This window comes from Camelus ferus, chromosome 33 (assembly GCF_009834535.1).
Source record: "Camelus ferus isolate YT-003-E chromosome 33, BCGSAC_Cfer_1.0, whole genome shotgun sequence".
NCBI classification, from domain to species: Eukaryota; Metazoa; Chordata; class Mammalia; order Artiodactyla; family Camelidae; genus Camelus; species Camelus ferus.
Genome location: NC_045728.1, coordinates 7,174,179 through 7,196,500, shown reverse-complemented (window position 1 = coordinate 7,196,500; position 22,322 = coordinate 7,174,179). Strand labels below are relative to the sequence as shown.

General features: G+C 54.2%; 1 protein-coding gene and 1 long non-coding RNA gene across 8 annotated transcripts in view; one reads left to right on the top strand and one right to left on the bottom strand.

Annotated features, from left to right (window-relative positions):
• Nucleotides 1–17,257, bottom strand: part of LOC116661110 — a 42,206-nt gene extending 24,949 nt beyond the window's left edge. Inside the window, exons 1-4 of one of the 2 annotated variants that reach the window (XR_004316856.1) lie at nucleotides 17,121–17,257; nucleotides 13,253–13,429; nucleotides 11,642–11,724; nucleotides 459–4,542 (exon numbers count right to left, since the gene is read on the bottom strand). This is a non-coding gene — a long non-coding RNA (uncharacterized LOC116661110). Of the gene's footprint in view, nucleotides 1–458; nucleotides 4,543–11,641; nucleotides 11,725–13,252; nucleotides 13,430–17,120 lie in introns of those variants that run through there. The other variant, XR_004316857.1, reaches the window with a different exon arrangement.
• ROBO3 (roundabout guidance receptor 3) lies at nucleotides 6,433–22,097 on the top strand. Of its 6 annotated transcripts, XM_032472364.1 has the most exons (28): nucleotides 6,433–6,609; nucleotides 9,654–9,980; nucleotides 10,286–10,443; nucleotides 10,911–11,031; nucleotides 11,122–11,260; nucleotides 11,575–11,702; nucleotides 11,974–12,098; nucleotides 13,277–13,448; nucleotides 13,747–13,952; nucleotides 14,191–14,272; nucleotides 14,572–14,737; nucleotides 14,935–15,101; nucleotides 15,716–15,837; nucleotides 16,031–16,256; nucleotides 16,461–16,582; nucleotides 16,840–17,011; nucleotides 17,138–17,323; nucleotides 18,103–18,126; nucleotides 18,203–18,245; nucleotides 18,433–18,572; nucleotides 18,860–19,054; nucleotides 19,219–19,357; nucleotides 19,491–19,703; nucleotides 20,096–20,247; nucleotides 20,372–20,482; nucleotides 20,692–20,859; nucleotides 21,316–21,500; nucleotides 21,839–22,097. In XM_032472364.1, the coding sequence occupies exons 1-28, from the start codon at nucleotides 6,450–6,452 to the stop codon at nucleotides 21,848–21,850; spliced, it is 4,161 nt and encodes a 1,386-aa protein (XP_032328255.1). In that variant the 5' UTR covers nucleotides 6,433–6,449; the 3' UTR covers nucleotides 21,851–22,097. The 6 variants fall into 6 exon arrangements, with proteins under 6 accessions (XP_032328255.1, XP_032328258.1, XP_032328262.1 ...); XM_032472367.1 differs by lacking the exons at nucleotides 6,433–6,609; nucleotides 9,654–9,980; nucleotides 10,286–10,443; ... (11 more) ...; nucleotides 16,461–16,582; nucleotides 18,203–18,245 and having other exon boundaries at nucleotides 16,832–17,011; XM_032472371.1 differs by lacking the exons at nucleotides 6,433–6,609; nucleotides 9,654–9,980; nucleotides 10,286–10,443; ... (12 more) ...; nucleotides 16,840–17,011; nucleotides 17,138–17,323 and adding an exon at nucleotides 17,520–17,569.
• The last annotated feature ends 225 nt before the right edge of the window (nucleotides 22,098–22,322 follow it).

Here is a 22,322-nt window from a genome sequence, read left to right as displayed (position 1 = left end):
AAGGGAAACTATCAGAAAGTAAAATATATTACAGAGCTATAATAATTGGATAATTAAGTACTGTCTTAGGAGTTAACATACAGATCAACAAACAGAGCAAGGATTCCATAAGAAATTCACAGAAGAATTTAGCCTATGAGAAAAATGGCCCTGCAAATCAGCAAAAGAAAGATAGGGACAGTTGCTTATTTGTTTTAGGGAGAAAATTATATCTTTGTCTTACTCTTTACGCTAAAATAAATTCCAGATGCATCAAAGATCTAGTATAAAGTATTAAACCCTAGAATTACTAGAAGTAAGGAAGGATTCTATCTTTGTAATCTTGGCATGAAGAAGGCCTTTCTAAGCATGTCTCAAACTCCAAAGAGATCATGAAATACATTAATACATTTGACTTTATTTTTTTAAACCTGGCAATATGTCAAAGTGAAAAGTTGAATGACAGACGGGGTGGGGAGGATTGCAACATACATATGAGAGACAAATAATAAATTTTCTGCAAGAACACAAGAAAGCACATCCCAGAAAAATACGCAGGTGGCCAACAGACATATAAAATACGGTCAAGCGCACTTAGAATCAAAGATATGAGTAAATTAAAATAATAAAATGCACGTTTCATTTATTGAATTGTAACAAAATTAACAGTGTTTATAATATTCAGCCATGGTGAGCAAACAGGCACTCTCATGTACTACTGTGGGACTCCTACTTGTGACAGCATTTTGAAGGGCGATTTGACAATCTCTATCAACATTTTAAGTGCACATCGTTCTTGATCTGTAACTTTGGGCAATTTACTCAAGTAAAGTTACTTTAATCACTATCCTTTCTTAGGCTCAGTTTTCTCATCTGAGAAATGGAGATAATAGTACCTACCTCGGAGAGTTCCTATGAGAATTACAAGATTATGCCTACAAAATGCTCAGATCAGGTTTCTTTTCTATCTTTCTCATTACTGGTAGCCCCCACACCCAAAACTGTGTCTGGCACATAGTAGGTACCTGATGAACATCTGCTGAATGGATGAATGAATAGAACCACTCAATTAACATTAGCTATTGTTAGCTATTAGTTGCCCTATATTTTCATTTCTAGGAATTTATCCCACAGATATGCATACATGCAAATATATATGCGTAAGTTGTTTATTTGTAGATTGTTTATACAAAAAATTCAGAAGTAACCCAAATCTCCATAAATAAGGGTCTGATGACAAATGAATGATAAATATATGCAATGAAATATTAGGCAGTCATTAAAGCAAAAAGTGGAGATCTAGATCTAGATCTAGATATATACTGATATAAAAGAATGCCCTAAAATATTTATAAGTTAAAAAAAGCAGGCTGCAAAATGGTACAAATAATATGATCATATTTATGTTTTAAGAAGTATGTGTATGTGTGTGTGTGTATATAAATATATATATATATATATTTTTTTTTTTTTAATTTCAGTAGGATACACAAGAAACCATCCGTAGCTACTCCAGGCTGAAGAAGGACTTAAGAACGGTATGGGGACTTTGTTTATCTTATACTCTTTCATTCTGCTTGGGTATTTTTGCATGAGCATGAATTATGCCTATAATAATAAAACTATTTTTTAAACTAGCAAAATAGGGCCCCTAGGGAAGTATTAGGAATAAGGGTAAACAGGGAGTGAAGGAAGTAAGACAGAAAAATAAGGTGTATTGGGTTGAATAGTATCCTTCAAAATTCATACCCACCTAGAACTTCACAATGTAACCTTATTTGGAAATAGTGTCTTTGTACATATAATTAGTTAAGTTAGGAAGAGGTCACACTAAATTGGGTTGGGCCCTAATCCAATGACTGGTGTCCTTTTATAAGGCATACAGACACAGGAAAGAATGCCATGTGAGGAAAAAGGCATTTTGTGATGCATCTACAAGCCAAAGTATGCCAAGGAACTGGCAACCCCGAGAGCTGGAAGAGACAAGAAAGAAATCTTTAGAGGCTTGAGAAAGAGCACGGCTTTTGACCTCAGACTTCCAACCTGCAGAACTATGAAATAAATCTGTGTTGTTTTAGTTCACCTTCTTTGTGGTTTGTTATTATAGCAGCCCTAGAAAAATGGCTGTAGCAGCCCTAGAAAAATAATATAGGAATAAGAGAGAGAGAGAGAATGAATGAATGAGAGGCAGAGAGACAGGGAAGGCTAGTGTGAGCTCTGAGGATTAACTAGCCAATCAGATGTATTCACTAAACCCGTATTTACAGAGTGTTTGCTCTGTAACAAGCTTAATAAAAGAACTCAGAAAGCTCTTGTTCTCCCTAGCCTTTGTTCCTTCTGTACTGGGATGTGGCCATTTCTGCCCAGTTGCCTCCAGCCTTGGTGTGTTGCATCGTATCTCCCTGCAGGCTCCTCCACTGGAACCCTGGGCGGGAGGGGTACTCTTGGACAGGAGGCCCTGGCTTATTATCTCAGCAGCTACAGGGGTTGAGCCAACAGACCCTGGCTCCTGCTGGGAGTAGGCTCCTGCTTCCTGCTTTCCAGCCAGGGGCCTGCTCTTTGCTCTCTGATCCCCCCTCCTGTTTGGCCTTCTGGCCCCTACTGGCTGGGTCACTGCCCCCTGGCATCATCGCTCTGAAGCCAGCAATCCTGCTGGGCCATTCACAGGCATAGCCTAGTTGGGGTGGGGGACAGATGTTAGTGCCTTGTCCCACATCCCCCTCCCCCCCAAACACACACATATGCTCAATGTGTGTCAGTGCCCTGGGAAGGGGTCCAGGCAGAGATAGTGATGGGCAGTTGCAGGCTCTGGGGGGATGTAAATGGACTGGGCATGTGTGTGTGCATGCGTGCATGCGTGCGTGTGTACTGGGGAGGCAGTGGCAGTAATCAATGTGAGATAGGAGGGTTGTCCTCAGACTGCCCTCCTGGGCAACCACATGCCAGCAGCTTCATCCACACCAGCTGGTGTGCAGGCTTTGGACCACCAAGAAGCTTCCCATACAGGCCCGGGCTTGGTCCCTGAAAATTCCCAGGTACATTCTCTGGCCTATGTGATGGCACTAGGCCGAGGAAGTTGGCCTGGGGTATCTATATCTCCATAGACACACGCACCAACACACACACCCATCCACCCCACCTCCCACATTTCTTCCCCCCAGATGCCATAACCCTATCAGAAAAAACTTACTATCTCCACAGACTCAACTCTTCCCCTCCTCCCTGCCTCATGCTATTCTCTCTCCTTTTTGCCAACTCCCCTTCAAAACCTCCTTTTCCGTTTCTTAACTTTTCCAAAGTGCAGACTGTTATTGATAAAACCCTGGAAAAGAAGTCTCCTGAGGTAGGGGCCCAGAACTCAACTCACTCTTTCTCCAGCCTATGGTGGAACCTTAGGTGAGGATCCTCCCACTTACAGTGCCCATGCTGAGAGTGTTTTAGGTGCTGTACCAGCACCTATAGCCCACAGGTTAGGACGTGGACATAGACACATGGAGTTACCTACCCTCTCTAAGCAAGAGGTAGAAGCCAGAGTTGTGCTGGGTGTTTGTGAAGGTTGGGGGCAGTCACTGAGAAGACAGCTAGGAGGCAAACTCCTTCCAGAACTGCCGATGGGAACAGCCTGGAGAGAAGCTGGACTTGAAAAGGTGCAAGGCCAGTGTTCAGGCTGTCCATCTGACCTTAAGAAGGGGAGGGAAGGAGAGGACTTCCAGGCCTGCTGGGCCTTCTCCACCCACTCTCTGCCCTACCTTCTACTAGACCCAGGGGCCCAGGGACCCTGAGGGGGCTGGGAATTAGGCTGTGCTGGGGAGGTATTTATTCTCCAGTACTCCCTAGTTGAGTACTGCACCCTTTTTTTGTATTAAATCTGAGTTGGTTCTAAGGGAGAGTATTCTAGAGATACAGAGAATCAGACAAAAAGAGAAACGGACAAAAAGCAGGGAGAGAGAAAAGAGTATCAAGAAGGGGTGAGGTGTAGAAGAGATTTGGGCCAGGAGTCTTGGAAAGGAGGGGAGTGGCCTCACTATTTGTCCAGCCTCCAAACCCAGGATGCCAGAGATTAGGAAGCAGCCTTGCCCATGAGCTGAGCCACAGCCTCCGCTCAGGGAACCCTGAGCAAATAGCCCTGATCCTCACATAAAGGGCCAATTAACTGTGCTGTCTCAGGGAACAAATCCGCTAACAGGGTGACAAGCCCCTAGACGCTGGCAGGCCCTGTGTTTGCTGAGAGGCCGACCGGGAGCAAATCAGGGGATTAGGATGGGGCAGGAGCCACATGGTGGGATGCTGTTTCCTGTCTGCTGCAGCCCTCCCTGCCCTAGAGTAGGGCTGGTGCCAGGACACCGGATTTCTGTCCTGGTTCAGCCTCTGGTGTAATGGAACCCAGGTAACCCGAGTAGGTCAGCAGGAGGCAGAACAGAGGGCTCCTGAAATGGGAATCTGAGGCATCAGAGCAGAGCAAGCAGTCCAGTTTCTCCTTAACAGATGGGCAGACAGGTCCAGAGCGTGGAGTCTTCTCACTGGCAGATATAGGATTGGGACTCACTTCTGGGTTGGTCATTCCTGAAGGGATTAATATTTACCTGTTACCACATCTCTTATCTGAATGCAACCTCGCCCTGGAGTAAGGGTCAGCGTCAAATCCTGTCTCTTAGTATCCAGTGCTTTAGAAAGAATGTGTCACCAGCTCCTCTCCTACCTACCCCAACTCAAGGTTGGCTCGGATTTAGGTCGTCTGTGCGGCGCCAGATCCCCAGCCCAGCACGGGCGGACAGGGTGCTGAAAGAACAGCTCCCAGAGCGCTACCTCTGGCGAGGCGGTCCCTGCGCCCCAACCCCGCCAGCCAGCACTTTGAGCTTTTGGCTTTGCAAAGTCACGCGTAGAGCTGAGGCGAGGGAATAGGAAAACACCTATACACCCATTTGCTTGAGGCCCCGGAGGGCTACCCAAGGACTGAGGTAGGAGTTCTGGGACAAGCCCCCCTCCCTTGACTAAGTCTCTAGTTCACCTAAACGCTGCCGGCCTGAGATAACCAACTCGCCTTAGCTTACTCTGGGGTGTACCACTGTGTGACACCTGCCCCTCTGGATCTTGACCTGTTCACCTGCTTCCTCCCAATTCGGAAGTAGCCACCCCGCGAAAGTACACATAGAGCACTCCTGCTGAACCAGAACCCTACTACTTAACCATCAGCAGAGCCTTACCCCACATAGAAAGTCCCTGGTCTTTCTTTCCCAACACCCAATGTCACCTCCAGCCTAGGAAAGTGTGTGTGTGTGTGTGTGTGTGTGTGTGTGTGTGTGTGTGTGTAGGACTGAGAGATCTTCAGGTATAAAGAACTCCAAAAATGTTAGAAGCAGGCTGAGACTGGGTGGGAGGGTTGGGGAGTGTCATACCCCCCAACAAAGACGACAGTTATCAAGTCTGAACGGGTTGGCACGAGTTTTGTACCAACCTCATTTCTTCTTTTGCACTTGCTTTTACGGAAATAATATTGCTCTCTTTGTTGTCCCCAGACTCCTTGGTTCCCCTTCAGTCTCCTCCAAAAGGTAAAACAATTTAATAAAATACATCAGAGCAAAATAATGCAAAAGCATCCAAATAGATGCGAGAGCTATCCAAGTAGATGCGAGATGCCTGGGTTTCCCTGGGCTTTCCCCCTCCAGTTTTATTCCTGTTGAGTATCCTGCAGAAACTACTAAATTAGGGGGTCGGGGGCATGGACTTCCGGGTCAAGACGCCTCATCTCTCCGTTGCAAACAAGGCAATGGAGAGGCAAAAGAGTGGACGCACTGCGTAATTATTCTCCACTGCCTCCTCCCCGCCAACTCCCGCCTTAAACCACCCCAGCCGCCCGCACTCCCGCAGCAAAGCCTGGGGACTTCGGAGGGAGTGGAAGCCAGGACTTGGAGAGCTTGGAGAGATAGAGTAGTGATCTGGCGCTTTGCCTGTTTCCCAAGGGCGGGAGAAAGAGAGGAGGGATTTCTCCTTTGAAGTTAGGCAGGAGGGCAAAGTCCGACAGAGCCTCATCCCTCATCTTGGGTGCTTGGAGACAGGAAACTCTCCTACAGCGTCCAGAACCCACGCGGGACGCGAGGCGCGGGGCAGGGACTCCAACTCGCGCGCTACTCGACTCTAGTCTCCGACTCTGCTCTTGGCCGTCGGGGTGAAGGGTGGGAGGGTGAATGGAGGCGGATTAATCCCTTAATTACGCGGTGATCGGCGTGGCACCTGCTTTCCGCTTGCCCAGTTCCCGGGGGACCCCGGCACTGGGGGGTGGAGAGAAGGAAGAGGGAAGGAGGAGGGCAAGCAGAGGCACGCGCGGTACCCAGGCGCGCCGGCAGGAGAGCGGCACCGTGGCTGGGGCAGCGCGCAGAGGCTGTGGAGGGGCTTACGGCTCCCGGCCCGCGGGTCTCAGACCCAGGGGCTGGGCCCCGAGCCCCCCGCCCCGGTCCCAGCTGGGTCGCGCCATGCTGCGCTACCTGCTCAAAACGCTGCTGCAGATGAATCTGTTCGCGGACTCCCTAGCCGGGGACATCTCCAACTCCAGCGACTTGCTCTTCGGCTTCAACTCCTCAGGGGCGGCGCTCAACCAAAGCCTGCTGCCCCCCGGCGATCCTTCTCTCAATGGTGAGAGCTTGCCCCATGGGGACTTCGGATCCAGGGATGGGGGTAAGGTGGGAGGGCGGCGTGGACGGGGAGTCCAAAGCGCTCCTGCCCCAAGGTCCAGGACCGAGCGGCGCCCCCCAGCGCCTCCCAGGGTGGTGGGGACCGACGGATAGTTTGGGGCTTAGAGCACTTGAGTGGGGATATCGGCGGGAGATCGAAGGTTTGGGAGGAGACGGCTGCTGAGTCCCTCACTCCTCACCTCCCCAACCGACGCCCACGGCCACCCCAGGTGAGAACCATGGCTGGTGATGGGCATGTCCGGAGTAGGAGAGGCCCGAACCTATGGTAGGGAGGGGAGGGGAGGAGGCGCAGTCGCAGGAAGGCCTGGGCCAAGCCGGGCCACTCGGTGACCCACCCAGGTAACAAGTTTTCCTTCGGGGCCCTAAGTTTTCCAAGAACTCACTTAGGACGAGGGCGAGGAAGCCAAAATGTTAAATGCGGTTGCTACAGAGAGCGACAGGAGCGGCGACCATTTCAGGGAAACTTAGAAGTTTGCCCCTCAGAGGTAGAACTCACCGCCAGCCCACCCCGGCAGAGCTGCGGCGGGCGGGCGGCGCCGGCGGCGAGGTCATTACCGCTAATTACGGTGATTAATAAATGACTAAGACAGTGCGCGCTCCCCGAGCGCTGCGGGAGAGCGGCGAGAGGTGACCGCCAGGAACCAGGGGAGAAGCCCGATTGCGCCCCCTGCCGGCCGCTTCGGGAACTCCCGCTTCCCGGACGTCTTTGCCGTTGATTCCCCGCTAGCCCCAGCCTCCAACCCTCCGCATTCATCCAGTCAAATCTACTCTCGCCTGCTGGACTCCAAGGTGGCAAGAAAGGAGACCAGGGCGATGTATGTGTGATTGTGAGTGGGGTACTCCAGGTGCTGGGGGAGGAGCCCCGGAGCCCTATTAGCATGGTCATTAGCTATTCATTAGCTGCTGTCGAAGCATCTCCAGAGACTGGGAACGACAGGAAGAAATTCCACGGAAAGGGTGTCTGCAGCTGTGTCTACAGGAATTAGGGGGAAAGAGCCGACGAGAAGGCTGTAGTATGTATAGAAAGAGCAGAGAGGAAGAAGATGGGAAATGAGCTGGGATTCTTCAATTTTCTGACCCTCCTAGATTTTCAGAAGTCAAGCCCAGAGCCCGCATCACAGACGCCCCAGACACGCGTCTGCTCCTCCAGCGCTCTTACACTCTTTTCACCACACGTTGTCTCACTTAAACTCGAAATTTTAAGGACGAATGTAGGGAAGGCGTTGATGGTCACATTTTGACACCGAGGAAACAAACTCAGAAAGATGAATAGTAATCCAATGGTCACAAAAGCAACGCGAAGCTTGACAATGATAAACCTATTTCCATTACACCTTAAAGTTATGTGAATGGGGGGGGGGGAGGAATGTTGGGGCCTGGAAGAATCTAGAGGCTGTAGGGACCAAGATAAGGTAAGGTTGGCCAAGGGGGAAGAGCCCTTAACTAGTGGTAGAATAGTCATATTCATGGAGCCTTCTCCCAAGTGCTTTACATACACATCGCGGTCTTATGACAGCCCAGTCACCGCTCCCACATTACAGAGAAAGAAACTGCGACTCAGAGAAGTTCAATAACCGACCCTAGTTCTTACAGCTAGGAAGGGTCAGCGTCTGAGATTCCACCCCTGGTCAGTTCCACATTCCTTGAGATCTTCAGCCCTGGGTCGCTCATTTGGTGTCTGGTCTGGCTAAACTAGGACTGCGATAGGATGGAGGAAAAGAGATGGGTGAGAAGCAGAGATTTCCCTCTGGAAGGGCGGAAATCGAGAAAAATTCTTTCCTTCTCGAAGTGGGAGGGAAACCAATCTTGTCCCTAAACCAGTTAAATAAACTGTTCCCGGACAGCACCAGCAGGGGCCAACCCGTGCAGCTGTGTCTCGGTTAGAACTTCTAAGAGCCCGGGCTGGGAAATGAAATCTAACCCACCCCGAGGCTGGAAGCAGGAGGTTCCTGCGGATTTTGGAACAGGGAGGGAGGGGCGGGGGCGGCGGCGGAGGAGCGGAGGTAGAGACAGAAGCGCGGAGGGGGTACCTGGTTATTTAAGGACACCAGGTTACATGAGGTGGCAGCGACGCCTACTGGCCACCACACGTTACAAATCCACTGCTGATGAAGCTGGTGGGTGTCTGAGCATAGCTCAGCATAGCTGGTTCCAGGATCCTGAATCCCAAACTGCAGAAGATAAAGCGAACAGAACTCTATGGGCAAGTGAGGGGCACAGCAGAACACGCAGGTGTACGGATCTGAGTGACCCAGGAAAGTAGGGAAATTCCTTTCTTAATTATTCTTCAGCCTTTCTTGGCTACATTAACCCGTAGAATAATCTGTTGAAAACTATGCCCTCTCAGAAAAGGAGCGTTACGTACTCTTTCACTACCATTTGCGTTTAATTCCTGTGACTTCTAAGGACCCCAACAAATGACTATCTGGGGTGACAGTAAGAAGGACACTGTGCTAATTTATGGACTCCAGGTTAAGGACCCTTTCTAATCCTAGGCCCCAGCCCATCATTCACATTTTCCCTTTCCTAAGGGATCCCAGACCGGGTCACAGTCTCCATTTTGCCCGGGCCGTGCGGAGGTGAAGAACCAAGTGTCGGCTCTGGTGCACCGCATTATGGTTGTTCACAGATAAAAGACGATCCGTGAACCAGTGCGGGTAGGGGACTGAAGACCAGCCGCCTGGAGGCGCGGTCCACTTGCCATGGCCCAGTCACAACGCATTTAAACTTGGCAGGAGAGGAGGCAGGAGTCTTTAGCCAGCCTAGAAAGCCGGCTAGGAGCTTGAGTCCCGATTCCTCCACTGATCGGCCTGTCCCTAGGCGTCTCCTTTTCAGCCTAAGAACGAGTGGGACATCTGCCGGGAAGGAGATACTCGACCCTACAGAGAGAGTGGGCAGGCGGGGTTCTTTTTCTCTCTGGAGCTTCCATCTCTCCCCCAACTTCCCGGTCTGAATGCTCTGCCTCACCCCCTACCTTCTACCCAGGGTCAAGGGTCGGGCCGGAGGACGCGATGCCGCGCATCGTGGAGCAGCCGCCAGATCTGCTGGTCTCCCGAGGCGAGCCGGCCACGCTGCCTTGCCGCGCGGAGGGCCGGCCCCGGCCCAACATCGAGTGGTACAAGAATGGGGCACGCGTGGCTACCGCGCGCGAAGACCCGCGCGCACACCGCCTGCTGCTGCCCAGCGGCGCCCTCTTCTTCCCGCGCATCGTGCACGGGCGCCGCGCGCGGCCCGACGAGGGTGTCTACACTTGCGTGGCGCGCAACTACCTGGGGGTGGCGGCTAGTAGAAACGCCTCACTAGAAGTGGCAGGTGAGAGTCTCAACGGCAGCTGGGTGCTTTCAGAGCCTAGGGGAGGCGGGAAGGCACCCGGTAATCCGACCCAGAGCCAGTCCCAATCTCGGCCATTAAGTCGCTTCCCCTGGGACCAAGATCTTAAGTCTCTAAAGCCCTCGCCTTGGCCAGAGGAGGACGTGGGCCTGGTATTTTTGCACCTGGGGAAGAGTTCCGGTCTGCGGTGACCCACCTCTCCCCAAAACACTCTCCTGTGTCCTCACCCAGTTACGCCAACCCACACCCTGTTTATTTCTCTAGTCATTCTCTTTCTCCCTCTGCAGTCCTCCGCGATGATTTCCGGCAGTCTCCTGGGAACGTGGTGGTGGCTGTAGGGGAGCCGGCGGTAATGGAATGCGTGCCCCCCCGCGGCCACCCGGAGCCTTCCTTGTCCTGGAAGAAGGACGGTGCTAGACTCAAGGAGGAGGAGGGAAGGATCACGGTGAGGGGCGGGGCCACGGCTGGGGATCCACATGGGGCCCAGGGTCAGGACCAGCGACCTCCTGAGAGGCGGGGCCCTAGGGAGGGATCTGGGACCTGTGTCAAAGGAGGAAGGCCTGAATCTAAACGTCTTGGAATAGCAGGGGGAATATCTTGGAGGTGATTAGGCAGGAAATTTGAATTCAGGCCATCAGTTGACCAGAGGCTGAGAGTCGGGGATAAATCAGCATGGTTTGATGGAATTGGTGTAAGAAGTTGGGGAGCATGACACCCCAGGGGCTGGTAGGATGTGGTTTGGGTTGTGGGAGAAAAGATACACCTGAGCCCCACCTTGGACAAATCATTTGAGGATTCCTTATCTGATAAGTTGGTCAACTTCTCTGGTCTTCCTTGGCTTGCTGTGAGGACCAAATAAACAAATATGCTTTGACGGCTACAAGGACCAAAGTTTCCATTATTACTCTGCAGATTCGTGGAGGAAAGCTGATGATGTCACACACACTCAAGAGTGATGCAGGGATGTACGTGTGCGTGGCCTCCAACATGGCAGGAGAACGGGAGAGTGGGGCAGCCAAACTTGAGGTCTTGGGTAGGCACATGGGGTACACTCCCTGGGAGGGTGTAGCCGAGGAAGTAGATGTGCAGACCTCCTGACTATTCATTCCCTCCCTCCCCATAGAGCGTCCCTCATTCCTGCGTAGACCAGTGAATCAGGTGGTCCTGGCTGATGCCCCTGTGGATTTCCCATGCGAGGTGCAGGGGGATCCCCCGCCTCGTCTATACTGGCGCAAGGAAGATGGCGAACTGCCCACGGGCAGGTGAGAAGCCCTCTCCTACTGCCTGTAAGGAGACCCAACCAGCTCAAGAATATACCAACCCCTAGAAAACTTGGGGGGTGGGGGAGGAAGGCAGATGCCTCTCACTTGGCAGCACAGAGAAGTCTGTATCCCAGAGTTTGTGTCCCCTGTCCTAATCAGTCCCCACCACCACTCATGAGTCCATGGGTACCAACTTCTGTCCCTGCTCAGGTCGACCTTGTCTTTATATGCCCTGATCCCAGGGTCTGTCCTGGGGGAGCAAGAAGGGGTCTGTAGCCATGACCAACCCAGCCCGGGGGTGGGGAGTGGGACAGGTATGAGATCCGGAGTGACCACAGCCTCTGGATCGGGCATGTGAGGGCTGACGACGAGGGGACTTACACCTGTGTGGCGGAGAACCGCGTGGGCCGTGCAGAGGCATCTGGCTCCCTCAGCGTTCACGGTGAGGCCTCACCTGGGACTGCCTGCAGCAGGGATGAGAGGAGGGAAGACAGAGGATGGGTCCAAGTGGAGAATGAGGAGAAAGGACAGATGTGGGTGTGTTCCCTGAGACTTCCAGAAGGAGAGGAAGGAGGAGAAAGCTAAGCAGGCTTGAGCAAGAGATGGACATCTGCTCCAACTTAAGCCAAATGTGGGCTTCTCTCTCCTGTTCCCTCCATCTGCCTTCTCAGTACCCCTGATTCCCTGTTCCTTTATCTCCCCTCCCTTCTCAGTCCCACCCCAGCTGGTGACCCAGCCCCAGGACCAGATGGCGGCTCCTGGAGAGAGCGTGGCTTTCCAGTGCGAGACCAAAGGAAACCCCCCACCTGCCATCTTCTGGCAGAAGGAGGGAAGTCAAGTAGGTGGCCAGCTGCACGGAACTTGCCACCAGCTTCTCCTCTGGGTCTTAGCCTCCCTCCTTCTACACTCTGCAAACTTCTCTCTGGGGTTCTGTTTTACCTTTGGTCTTCCCAGAAACCCTTGCAGGTCATTTGGGAGGATTAAATAAGAGTGAATATAAAACGTCTGGAACATATCATGTTTAGGTGGTAGGGAATGGTCCTGTATGGTAATTCCTTGGAGAATCTTTCTATTTTAGGCAAGGCTGTCCTGAGGATGTAGCAGATCCAATTAGATCCCTCGTCCTCCAGACGCCTGGGGCCTGGGCTGTCACACTGCTCTGGGAAGCGAGTACTGTACCAAAGCTGCTCAGGGTAGAATGTTACTTGCTCTTCTACTTACAAGGGACTTCCATCAGGGGGAGCTCATAGTCACACACACCCCCACCCCTACCCCCGCCTCGCTTTCAACCTTAGCAAACAAACCTCAGAATACACAACTGGAATGAGCATTAACTGAAATTATAACATAGGTAACTCCATCTAAGGGAAGAGTAGGAATTTTGTCACTGGGAAACAGGGTCAGTATAATAAAATAAGTCCGATTAACCCAGTCCCACTGGAAACCAGGCCGCCCATTACTTCATTCCAAATCTACAGCCAGTTTTCCATCTTCTCTAGCATCGGGGACTGCTGCGTTTTAATCAGATCCTTAAATGAATAAAAATGCTGATGGTGGTAGCAGGTGGGAGTAGGTATCAGTCAGGGGCTCAGCATGGTGACATTTATCCTGAGACCCAAACCTGCTTCCCTAGCTTCGCGTAGCTAATGTAAAATGTTAAGTCCAGAAAGAAGAGAAATGTACTTACTGTTTATCATGCAATGCATTGAAAGAGTTCCAGGTAATTGCTTGATTTAATCCCCATAACTACCCTCTAAGAGTAAAATTTGGGGAAACTGGGGTTCAGGAAGGTTGCCCGAGTTTCTCAATAGAGCTGAGATGTGCACCCCAAAATCATCTAATAAAAATCCCCTGTTCTTGTGAATAGGTTTAACTGGTTTGCCCAAGGTCACAAAACTGGCTGGGGACAGAGTGTGAACTAGGACCTTAGGGATTTGGATTCTGGGGTTGAGAATGGGGATCTCTCCCTGCCAGCTGCCAGCTCATTCCCACCTCGGTTTCTTGCTCTGTCCTCAGGCCTTGCTATTCCCCAGTCAGTCGCTTCAGCCCACCGGGCGCTTCTCAGTCTCTCCTCGAGGCCAGCTCAACATCACTGAAGTGCAAAGTGGGGATGCTGGCTACTACGTGTGCCAGGCTGTCAGTGTGGCCGGCAGCATCCTGGCCAAGGCTCTGTTGGAGGTAAAAGGAGGTATGTGTCCACGGATTTAGGAAGGAAATAATAGCTTAAAGAGATCTGTTTTTCTTGGATTCTATGTAATAAGTCTGCAAAGGGAGAGGCATGTTCCTGAGGCATGTCCTTGAAATTTGGAAATCAGGAACGGAAACCACTAATAGATGGCTGGTCCCAGGTAGAGACTACAGATGATGATGAAAGCTCCTCCAATATCCAGGGGGAGAGGGAGTGAAGGAGCAGAGGATGAGGACAAGGGGCTGGTTGCTTGAACACAGGATCCTCCACTGAGGTGCCCAAGTTCTTCCTTTCTCAGCCTCCCTGGATGGACTGCCTCCCATCATCCTCCAGGGACCAACCAATCAGACACTGGCACTTGGTTCCTCTGTGTGGCTGCCATGCAGAGTGACCGGGAAACCTCAACCTAGTGTCCAATGGAAGAAGGATGGGCAGTGGCTGCAGGGGGATGACCTCCAGATCAACTTAATGGCCAACGGTACCCTATACATCGCCAATGTGCAGGCGAGTCTCACTCCTGGGGCCCAAGTAACAGAATAGCCACATGGTCCACATGCCCAACTCCATTAGCTGCTGCGACTTCAATGCCATCTCCGCACCTCTGCTCTCAGATCACCTAGAGTGTACAGCATCCTCTTCATCCTTCCCACTTCCTTCCCACCTGGAGGTGGCATATCCACCTCCACCCCCTCGGCCTAACTTGCCCCACTCCCAGTTTGCCAGTCCTCTACCTCTCCTACAGGAGATACACATGGGATCCTACAGCTGTGTGGCCACGAGTTCCATGGGGGAGGCCACCTGGAATGGCTGGCTTAGGAGGCGGGGTGAGCTTTTCTTTTGTTCTCTTGTTTTGCCAGCACCTTTCTCCAAACCTGCTTCAAAGGTGGTCAACACCTCCCCAACCTCCAGGACTGGTTTGATCTTCCAATGCTATGGCCATGGTGGTGGGGAGGAGGACAGAAGGGTGCCCTAGGGAGGCAGATGTGAGCAGAAGTTAGTTCACTATGTCCCCTTTCTACCGTCACCACTGTCACAGCTCTACAGCTCTTCTGGGAAGGAGAAAGGTTACACCGGGGCCATCTTTCCCCCATCCTTCTACTTAAAGATTATCTCCTCACTGCAGAAGAATGGGGAGTGTCACCAGACCCCCCTACAGAACCCAGTACCCCTCCGGGACCTCCCTCTCAGCCAGTAGTCACCGAGATCACCAAGAACAGCATTACCCTGACCTGGAAGCCCAACACACAAGCTGGGGCCACAGTCACCTCTTATGTGATAGAGGCCTTCAGGTATGGAGGAAGTTTTGAATGCAAACCTGGAAAGCACCAAGGAGGGGCTCCGATGTCCTGAAGGTCTTTGCTGTTGTGGGAAGAGTTTTGACAGTTCTGTCTCCCAGGGTGAGGAGGTAGTAGGGACCACAGAGAATGGCTGAGATGGATTAGACAGGTTGGGCACAGAGAACTCTGTTACCTCTTTTCCGTTGTAGCCAAGCTGCTGGCAACACATGGCGGACAGTGGCAGATGGCGTGCAGCTGGAGACGCACACCATCAGCGGTCTGCAGCCCAATACCATCTACCTGTTCCTGGTGCGAGCTGTAGGAGCCTGGGGCCTCAGTGAGCCCAGCCCCGTCTCTGAGCCCATCCGCACGCAGGGTGAGGCCAGGGTCCCCATCCGCACGCAGGGTGAGGCCAGGGTCCCCGGATCACGGGTCTGATATGCAACATTGCCGAGCACCCCTCTCCCAAAACATAGCACCTGCCTAGTTCCGGTTCTGTCCTGGGGACCTGGCCTGGAATAAGAAGGTCATGCTTCCCTTTCACTGAGGGAACCAAGAGAAGAGGAGAGAGAGAGAAAGAGAGAGAGAGAGAGAGAGAAACAGAGAGAGAGAGAGAGAGGGAGAGAGGGAGAGAGAGAGACTGATTTAGTCATCTTGGTAGCTCCTCATTTCTGAGCCTTTTACCACAGATAATGCACATTATAAGGACTAGAGGGAACCTCAAAGGGTCATCTTCATGTAAGAGATGAGGAACAAGGCCTTTAGAGGGCGCATATATAGTTACACAGAAAAAAATACTCTTGTTAGCTGGAAGCTCTGGCCCACCTCTGGAAGCCATTCCCCTGACCAGTCTGCTCCTGCCCCTGGGATGTGCTCGAAGGACTAAGTAGTGGCCTGGGAGACAGGGCAGAGGTAGGACATAGACACACACTCTCAGTCCTGACTCCCTGTTCCTGGTGGCCTCTGCTGAGTGGGCTCTTTGGTCAGTAGACAGCAACCCATCCAGGCCAGTGGAGGATCCATGGAGAGGCCAGCGGGGACTGGCTGAAGTGGCTGTGCGAATACAGGAGCCCATGGTCCTTGGGCCCCGGACCCTGCAGGTGTCCTGGACTGTGAGTGTGGCATAGGGATGAGGTTAGGGGTGGAGATGATGAAGGGGGACATAGGGGCCTTCAAGAATGGGTATGGGGGAGTGGGAGGTGAGGCTGGGGAAGATGGGGTGAGTGGAGGAGGGGCTGGGACTGGGACTGGAGGACTTGTGTGTCCAGCCTCTCCCTCTGGTATGCCTTGTCCCATCTCCCACAGGCAGACGGCCCCGTCCAGCTGGTGCAAGGTTTCCGGGTGTCTTGGAGGGTAGCAGGTCCTGATGGGGGAAGCTGGACAGTGCTGGACCTACAGTCCCCAAGCCAGCAAAGTACTGTGCTAAGAGGACTCCCCCCAGGGACCCAAATTCAGATCAAGGTGCAAGCTCAAGGCCAGGAGGGGCTGGGGGCTGAAAGCCCCTTGGTGACCAGGAGCATTCCTGAGGAGGGTAAGGGGGTGGGGCACAGAGCTGATGGATGGACAAGAGGGAAGAGGGAGTGGGAGGGGGGATGAAGATCTGCCTTGGGGAGAGCAAGGAGCAGGTGGGAAGGAGGGATGACTCTCAGTTCCCTAAGATGATAGAACTGGGGCCATGAGGGGCAGCTTGCAATGACTGTCTGTGTCCTTCTCACCATGCTCCACCCTGGCCCAGCCCCCAGTGGTCCCCCCCAGGGAGTGGCAGTGACCTTGGGGGGTGAAGGCAACAGCAGTATCACTGTGTCCTGGGAACCTCCGCTCCCCTCCCAGCAAAATGGGGTCATCAAGGAATATCAGGTGCAGGCTTGGAGAAGGGACTGGGTGGGTGGGATGGGGAGTGGAGGGAGAGGGAGGATCGAGGAGCTAGGATTAGGGAGGAGGGAACCTAGGACTGGCTTTGGGACTGGGGATGAGGTTGGGGGTGAGAAGTTTCAGAGTGTTCTCTCCATATTGAATTACTCATGGCTAAGTCCCTTCTACCATTCAGAGCTTCAAGTTTCCCCGCGAGACCAGAATGTATTTCTGACTCTTTAAATCTGGGTCTCGGCCTCCAGATCTGGTGCCTGGGCAATGAGAGCCGCTTCCACCTCAACCGGTCGGCGGCAGGATGGGCGCGCTCGGCGGTTCTCCGGGGACTGATGCCCGGTCTCCTCTACCGGGCCCAGGTCGCGGCGGCCACCAGCGCGGGCGTAGGCGTGGCCAGTGCCCCGGTGTCAGTGCAGCTGCGTGAGTCCAGAGAGGGTGGGAGGGCCGGGCTGGGATTTAAGAGGGAGTTCTGGGGGTCAGGAACGGCCTCTTCCTAGCTCCCGGGTTTCCAGGCCGCTACTCCCCTCACCTCTCTGACCCCCGCAGCGTCCGCGCCGGAGCTGGAGCCTGGGCTCGAGGTGGGCCCAGGGCTGGCAGAGCGGCTGGCGAGAGTGCTGCGGGAGCCCGCCTTCCTCGCGGGCAGCGGCGCAGCCTGCGGGGCGCTGCTCCTCGGGCTCTGCGCCGCCCTCTACCGGCGCCGGAGGCAGCGCAAGGAGCTCAGTCACTACACCGGTGAGAGCCGGCCCGGGGGGGGAGCGCGGGCCCCGGGCACTCCGGCGTCTGGGAGACCGGAAGGCGGGCCTCGGCGTGGGCGGAGCCTGGAGACCCCGCCCCACAGGGAGGAAGGCAGGGAGGGTGGAAAGGGGGAAGGGGAGGGGCTCAACAGCTCAGTGTTGGGGGCGTGGTCGGGGGAGGGGTCGCACAGGAGCTCAGCCCCTTGAGTGGGGGCGGGGTGTCCCGGTGGCCGTCTCGACTTCGGTGGGAAAGGGTTGGGCTCGGAGGGGGCGGGGAGGGACCTGAGTCCGCGAAGCGGTTGAATTACCCTTAAAACGCCTCGGAAAGGAGCAGGCTTTGCCGGCAGCCTCAGTAGAGAAGGGGCTAACCTGGGGAGGAGGTGGTGAACTCACTTATGGAGGGTCGGGGTCTGGCGGGGGTTGTGACATGGATCCCAAGCAGCAAATTGTGAGGCAGGATCTGGATGGAAAGGTAGAGTCCGCTGAAAGGAGGTGACATGAGTTGTGCTTCTTCCCGGGAAGGGGCGAGTCTGGAGAGATCTGAGATCTCTTAAGAAAGTGGTTCCCAACCTTCACTACACGCAGGAATCACTTGGAGAGCTGTAGAAAAATACTGACTACTGAGTCTCACTCCTAGGAATTCTGATGAAATTGGTCCAGATTACAACCTGAGTAGTGGAATTGGGACCAGGGCAAAGGAATGGACAAGAATATGAATATTTCTGACTTTTCTCCCCATTTCTCCTCTTCTTTCTCCCACGGGTTCCTTTTTGGAAGCCTCCTTTGCCTACACACCTGCAGGTAAGCCATCTCTGCCCCGGGGGGTTCAGACCTCAAATACAGGCGCTTCTCACAGTCTCCCCCTCACCTTCCCCAGTGTCCTTCCCACACTCAGAGGGCTTGTCTGCAGCCAGTTCCAGGTAATTAATTCTCTTAACTCATCTCCCAAGGACAGTCCCCTTCACAGAGAGACACTCCCTTCCTTTCCAGGCCTTCGGCCTCCTGGTGACCACCTCCAGCCTCCCACCCCCACAGTCACGCCTGCCTCCCTTATCTCGGGGGCCTCTTCAGGTTCTCAGTCCCCAATGTTCACCTGCTGTCCCTCAGGCCACCCATGGGCCTTGGCCCTGCTCCCTACCCGTGGCTGGTAGACTCATGGCCCCACCCATCTCGAAGCCCCTCAGCCCAGGAGCCCAGGGGAAGCTCCTGCCCCAGTAATCCTGACCCAGACGACAGATACTACAATGGTGAGTTGTTCTAATTCCCTCACGGGTACCCCAGGCCCTGCACCTCTCTCCTTTCCACCTACTGGAGCAAACTGAAGGGGGTCAGGGAGCCCCAGTCTTCCTGAGGCTGGTGGGCCTTTGGGAGGCTGTGAGTTGGCGGAGCCTCTCTTGTGTCTAACCTTTACCCTGGGCTGGGGTGGGGGAGAAAGTTGATCCGGTGAAATCTCCTATTGCCCTCCATTCTCCTGTTCTCTATTTTCTGTCTCTGCCCCGTTTCCTCCCCTGGCCTCCCTCTCTCTCCCCCTCAGAAGCAGGGATCTCCCTTTACCTGGCTCAGACGGCCCGGGGCACCACCACCTCTGCTGAGGGTCCTGTCTACAGCACCATTGACCCGGCTGGCGAGGAGCTGCAGACCTTCCACGGGGGTTTCCCCCCACATCCCTCAGGGGATCCAGGCACCTGGAGCCCGTATGCACCTCCAGAATGGAGCCAAGGGGAAAGCGGTATGACTCAGTTCCCAACACCCCCATTTGAGCCCTGAACACTGTCGCCCCAAAGACTATTCTCCACCCTCCCTGGGACCTAGCCCAACACTCCCTTCTGATGTGTCCCACCTCTGCCTCTTTCCTGACCGTATCCTGGCATGTCCCCATCCTGCTCTCCTCAGGAGCCAGGGGAGGCAAAGTAAAGCTCCTGGGAAAACCGGTACATATGCCTTCTCTCAACTGGCCAGAAGCCCTGCCGCCTCCGCCCCCTTCCTGTGAACTGAGCTGTCTAGAAGGGCCTGAGGAGGAGCTGGAGGGCAGGTAAGGATGCACCCTGCCTGCAGATGCCCAGGATACATGGGACCAGCCCAGGGCGTCTGGTTGGGGGAGGGCAGAGATGCTGGGAGAAGAAGGGAAGCGGGCAATCCCTACCCTCCTTCCTCTCTGCCCTTAGCTCAGAGCCAGAAGAGTGGTGTCCACCTTTGCCCGAGAGGAGCCACGTGGCAGAGCCCAGCTCCGGTGGGGGGTGCTTGGTCCCTCCGTCCCGAGGGGAAACCCCCTCTCCCACACCATCCTATGGACAGCAGTCCACAGCCACTCTGACCCCCTCACCTCCTGACCCTCCACAGCCCCCTTCTGACATTCCCCATCTCCATCAGATGCCCAGGTAGGAAGGTGTATGGTACCTTGCATGTTACAGGCCCTCGGTACATATCTACTCAGGGGTGAATGGTTGGGTGGATGGATGGATGGATGGATGGGCGAGTCCAGGGTGCAGAGGTCTCATGGCTTTATCTGAGTAGAAGTGTGATTTGGGGAGAAATGTGGAGGATGACAAGGTCTCTCCCTCCCTTTGGACTGTTTCTCCATTGGAGTGAATGCAGGCTCCCTGGGGCATAGCAAAGATGGCTTTCCTCATGCTTCACTAGCTTGGGAGCCTTGTGGAGGATGGGCTGTGTCTTATTCATCTGAGTATTAGGTTGATTGTCCAGTGCAGTGCCTGGCACACAGTAGGCAATTTTTTGCTGAGCTAACAAATGAGGCCCCGTGTCATTGCAGGAGGGCACCCCTTGGGCCAAGTGCCCCTCACAGTGTGTCCCAGCCCACTTTGAGTAGCCATGAAGGGAGGCCTGCTGGCCTGGGTGCTGGCCCCACAGCCCCCCATCACCTCAGTCCCAGCTCTGTCCCTAGTACAGCCAGCAGTGCCCCAGGTGAGTCTGTAGGACCCTCAACTCGCCCCCACCCCTCCATACCCTCCGAGCTTGTCCCCCTCCCCCTCAAGCCCCTTTCCCAATCTGCTCTTACTTGCTCCTCTCCCCTCTCCCAATGCCACAGGGCGACCCCGGCAGGTGCCTGGGGAGATGACTCCTCCACTTCATGGGCCCCGTGCCCGAATCCGGAAGAAACCCAAGGCTCTTCCCTACATGCGGGAGCGCAGTCCTGGGGGTGAGGGGGCCTTGGGCCTGGGAGATGGTGACAGTGGTTGGGACAGGCAGGAAACTAAGGGGAGCTCAGGTGGCTGGAGGAGGGAAGCGAGCGAACCCAAATCTTCAGGAGGCTGTTCGGTTGCAGCCTCCTGGTGCAGGGAGTGGGAGTGGGAGAAAGACTGGTGTCAGGGAAGCCGGAGACTCTGCTGAACACAGATCTCTCCCCAGACTTGCCCCCACCGCCCTTGCCGCCACCAGAGGAAGAGGCCAGCTGGGCCTTGGGGCTGAGAGCAGCAGGCAGCATGTCCTCCTTGGAACGGGAGCGGGAGCACAGTGGGGAGAGGAGAATGGTGCAGGCCGGGCCCCTGGGGGCCCAGCGGGGGCCCCACCCAGCTGGTAAGGAGGGCCGCTGTTGCGCAAGAAGGTGGGCCTTGGGACTGGAGCCTAATAGTGTAGTACAGATGGCACCACTGAGGATTCTCAGTCCAGCCCACCCCTGACTTTCAGCTGAGTTTGTGCATTTGATCAACATCAAAGACACTTGTCTCTCTAGCTCCCTCTGGGCAGAATCCCCTGAAGTCCCCAAGTTGTGTCCTTTCCCAGGACTGAAGCCCAGATGTGAGAAGAGTTGGGGCTGGGGGCTCTGTCCCTCCTTTCCCAAGGCTTTCTCTGCATGAAAGTTCCCTCCGGGTTTCTGAGCACGGACCGGGCACTCCACTTCTCCTCAGCCCCAGGATGGTCTGCCCTCAACTCTTCTTCCAGAGCTGGGACTGTGGTTGTGGTGGCATGGTGGGCAAGCTGCGATGTCCTGCCCCCTGCCTGGCCCAACTGCCCTTCTGTCTTGTGCTGCAGAAGAGGCCTGGCTCCCCTACAGCCGACCAAGCTTCCTGTCCCGGGGCCAGGGCACCAGCACCTGTTCCACGGCCGGGAGCAACTCTTCAAGAGGCTCTGACAGTTCTCGGGGCTCCCGGGGCCCTGGCAGGAGTCGGAGCCGGAGCCGGAGCCAGAGCCAAAGGCCAGGACAGAAACGTGGAGAGGTGGGGGCTGGGGATCGCAAAAAATGAGAGTGCGGGGCAAAGGAGGTTGGGCCAAGGGGTAACTAAAAATAGGAAGGTAGACAGGGCTTCTGGGGGATGTGTAAAAAGAAAGGGACCCAGTAAGCAAAGAGGAAGGGAGAAATTCTGTAGAACAAGTGACAAAGGGTGAAGATGTGATGACATAAGAGAGGGGCCTGGGCTCTGTAGGGGAGCTGGATCAGGAGACAGGCTGATGAGAAAAGAAAGTCCATCCCCACTGTGGCCTGTTTGCCCTGGGCCAGGGCCTTACAAGCCAGCCCCTCCCCCCACCCCACCCACTCTTCTCTTTCTCTCTCTAGGAACCAAGATGACCTTTGATGAACTATCAGAAGTTCCATGGGGAAGGGTTTGTCCCTGGGCCAGGAGCCTGGATTGGAGCCCTGCCCCTGGTGAAGGAGGGGTGAGCAGAGAGGGGCAGGGAGGGGGTCTCTCCCCTCTCAGCAATGATGCGTGGGGCTCCCTGAGGAATTGGCTTAGAAGCCAGAGAGCCACCTTCCTTTGCCATCTGAGACCCATTCATAGAAAGGACAATAAAAAGAGTCTGATCAGGGCCCCGGGCCACATGTGTCTGGTTTTGTGTGGGATGTGGGGAGGAAGAGGGCTGCGAGCATGCGTGTATCATTTGAACTTTTTCTGCACCAAGTGAGGACAGGGCTAAGAGATGCCACCTGTCCTCCTTCTCAAAGAAGCTGAAGCCAGTCTCCCCAGTAACAACCAAGGGGACTTTCCAAATAACCAACAGCGAGAAACTTGTCCCGCCTTCCGAGAGTCGAGCCAGGCCCT

Excerpts from the sequence above, each read along its gene's own strand:
- ROBO3 (XM_032472364.1), top strand. The coding sequence starts at position 6,450 with ATGCTGCGCTACCTGCTCAAAACGCTGCTGCAGATGAATCTGTTCGCG. Across the intron at positions 10,444-10,910 it reads AGGAGGAGGGAAGGATCACG|ATTCGTGGAGGAAAGCTGAT; the intron begins GTGAGGGGCGGG and ends ATTACTCTGCAG. Across the intron at positions 20,860-21,315 it reads GCGGGGGCCCCACCCAGCTG|AAGAGGCCTGGCTCCCCTAC; the intron begins GTAAGGAGGGCC and ends CTTGTGCTGCAG.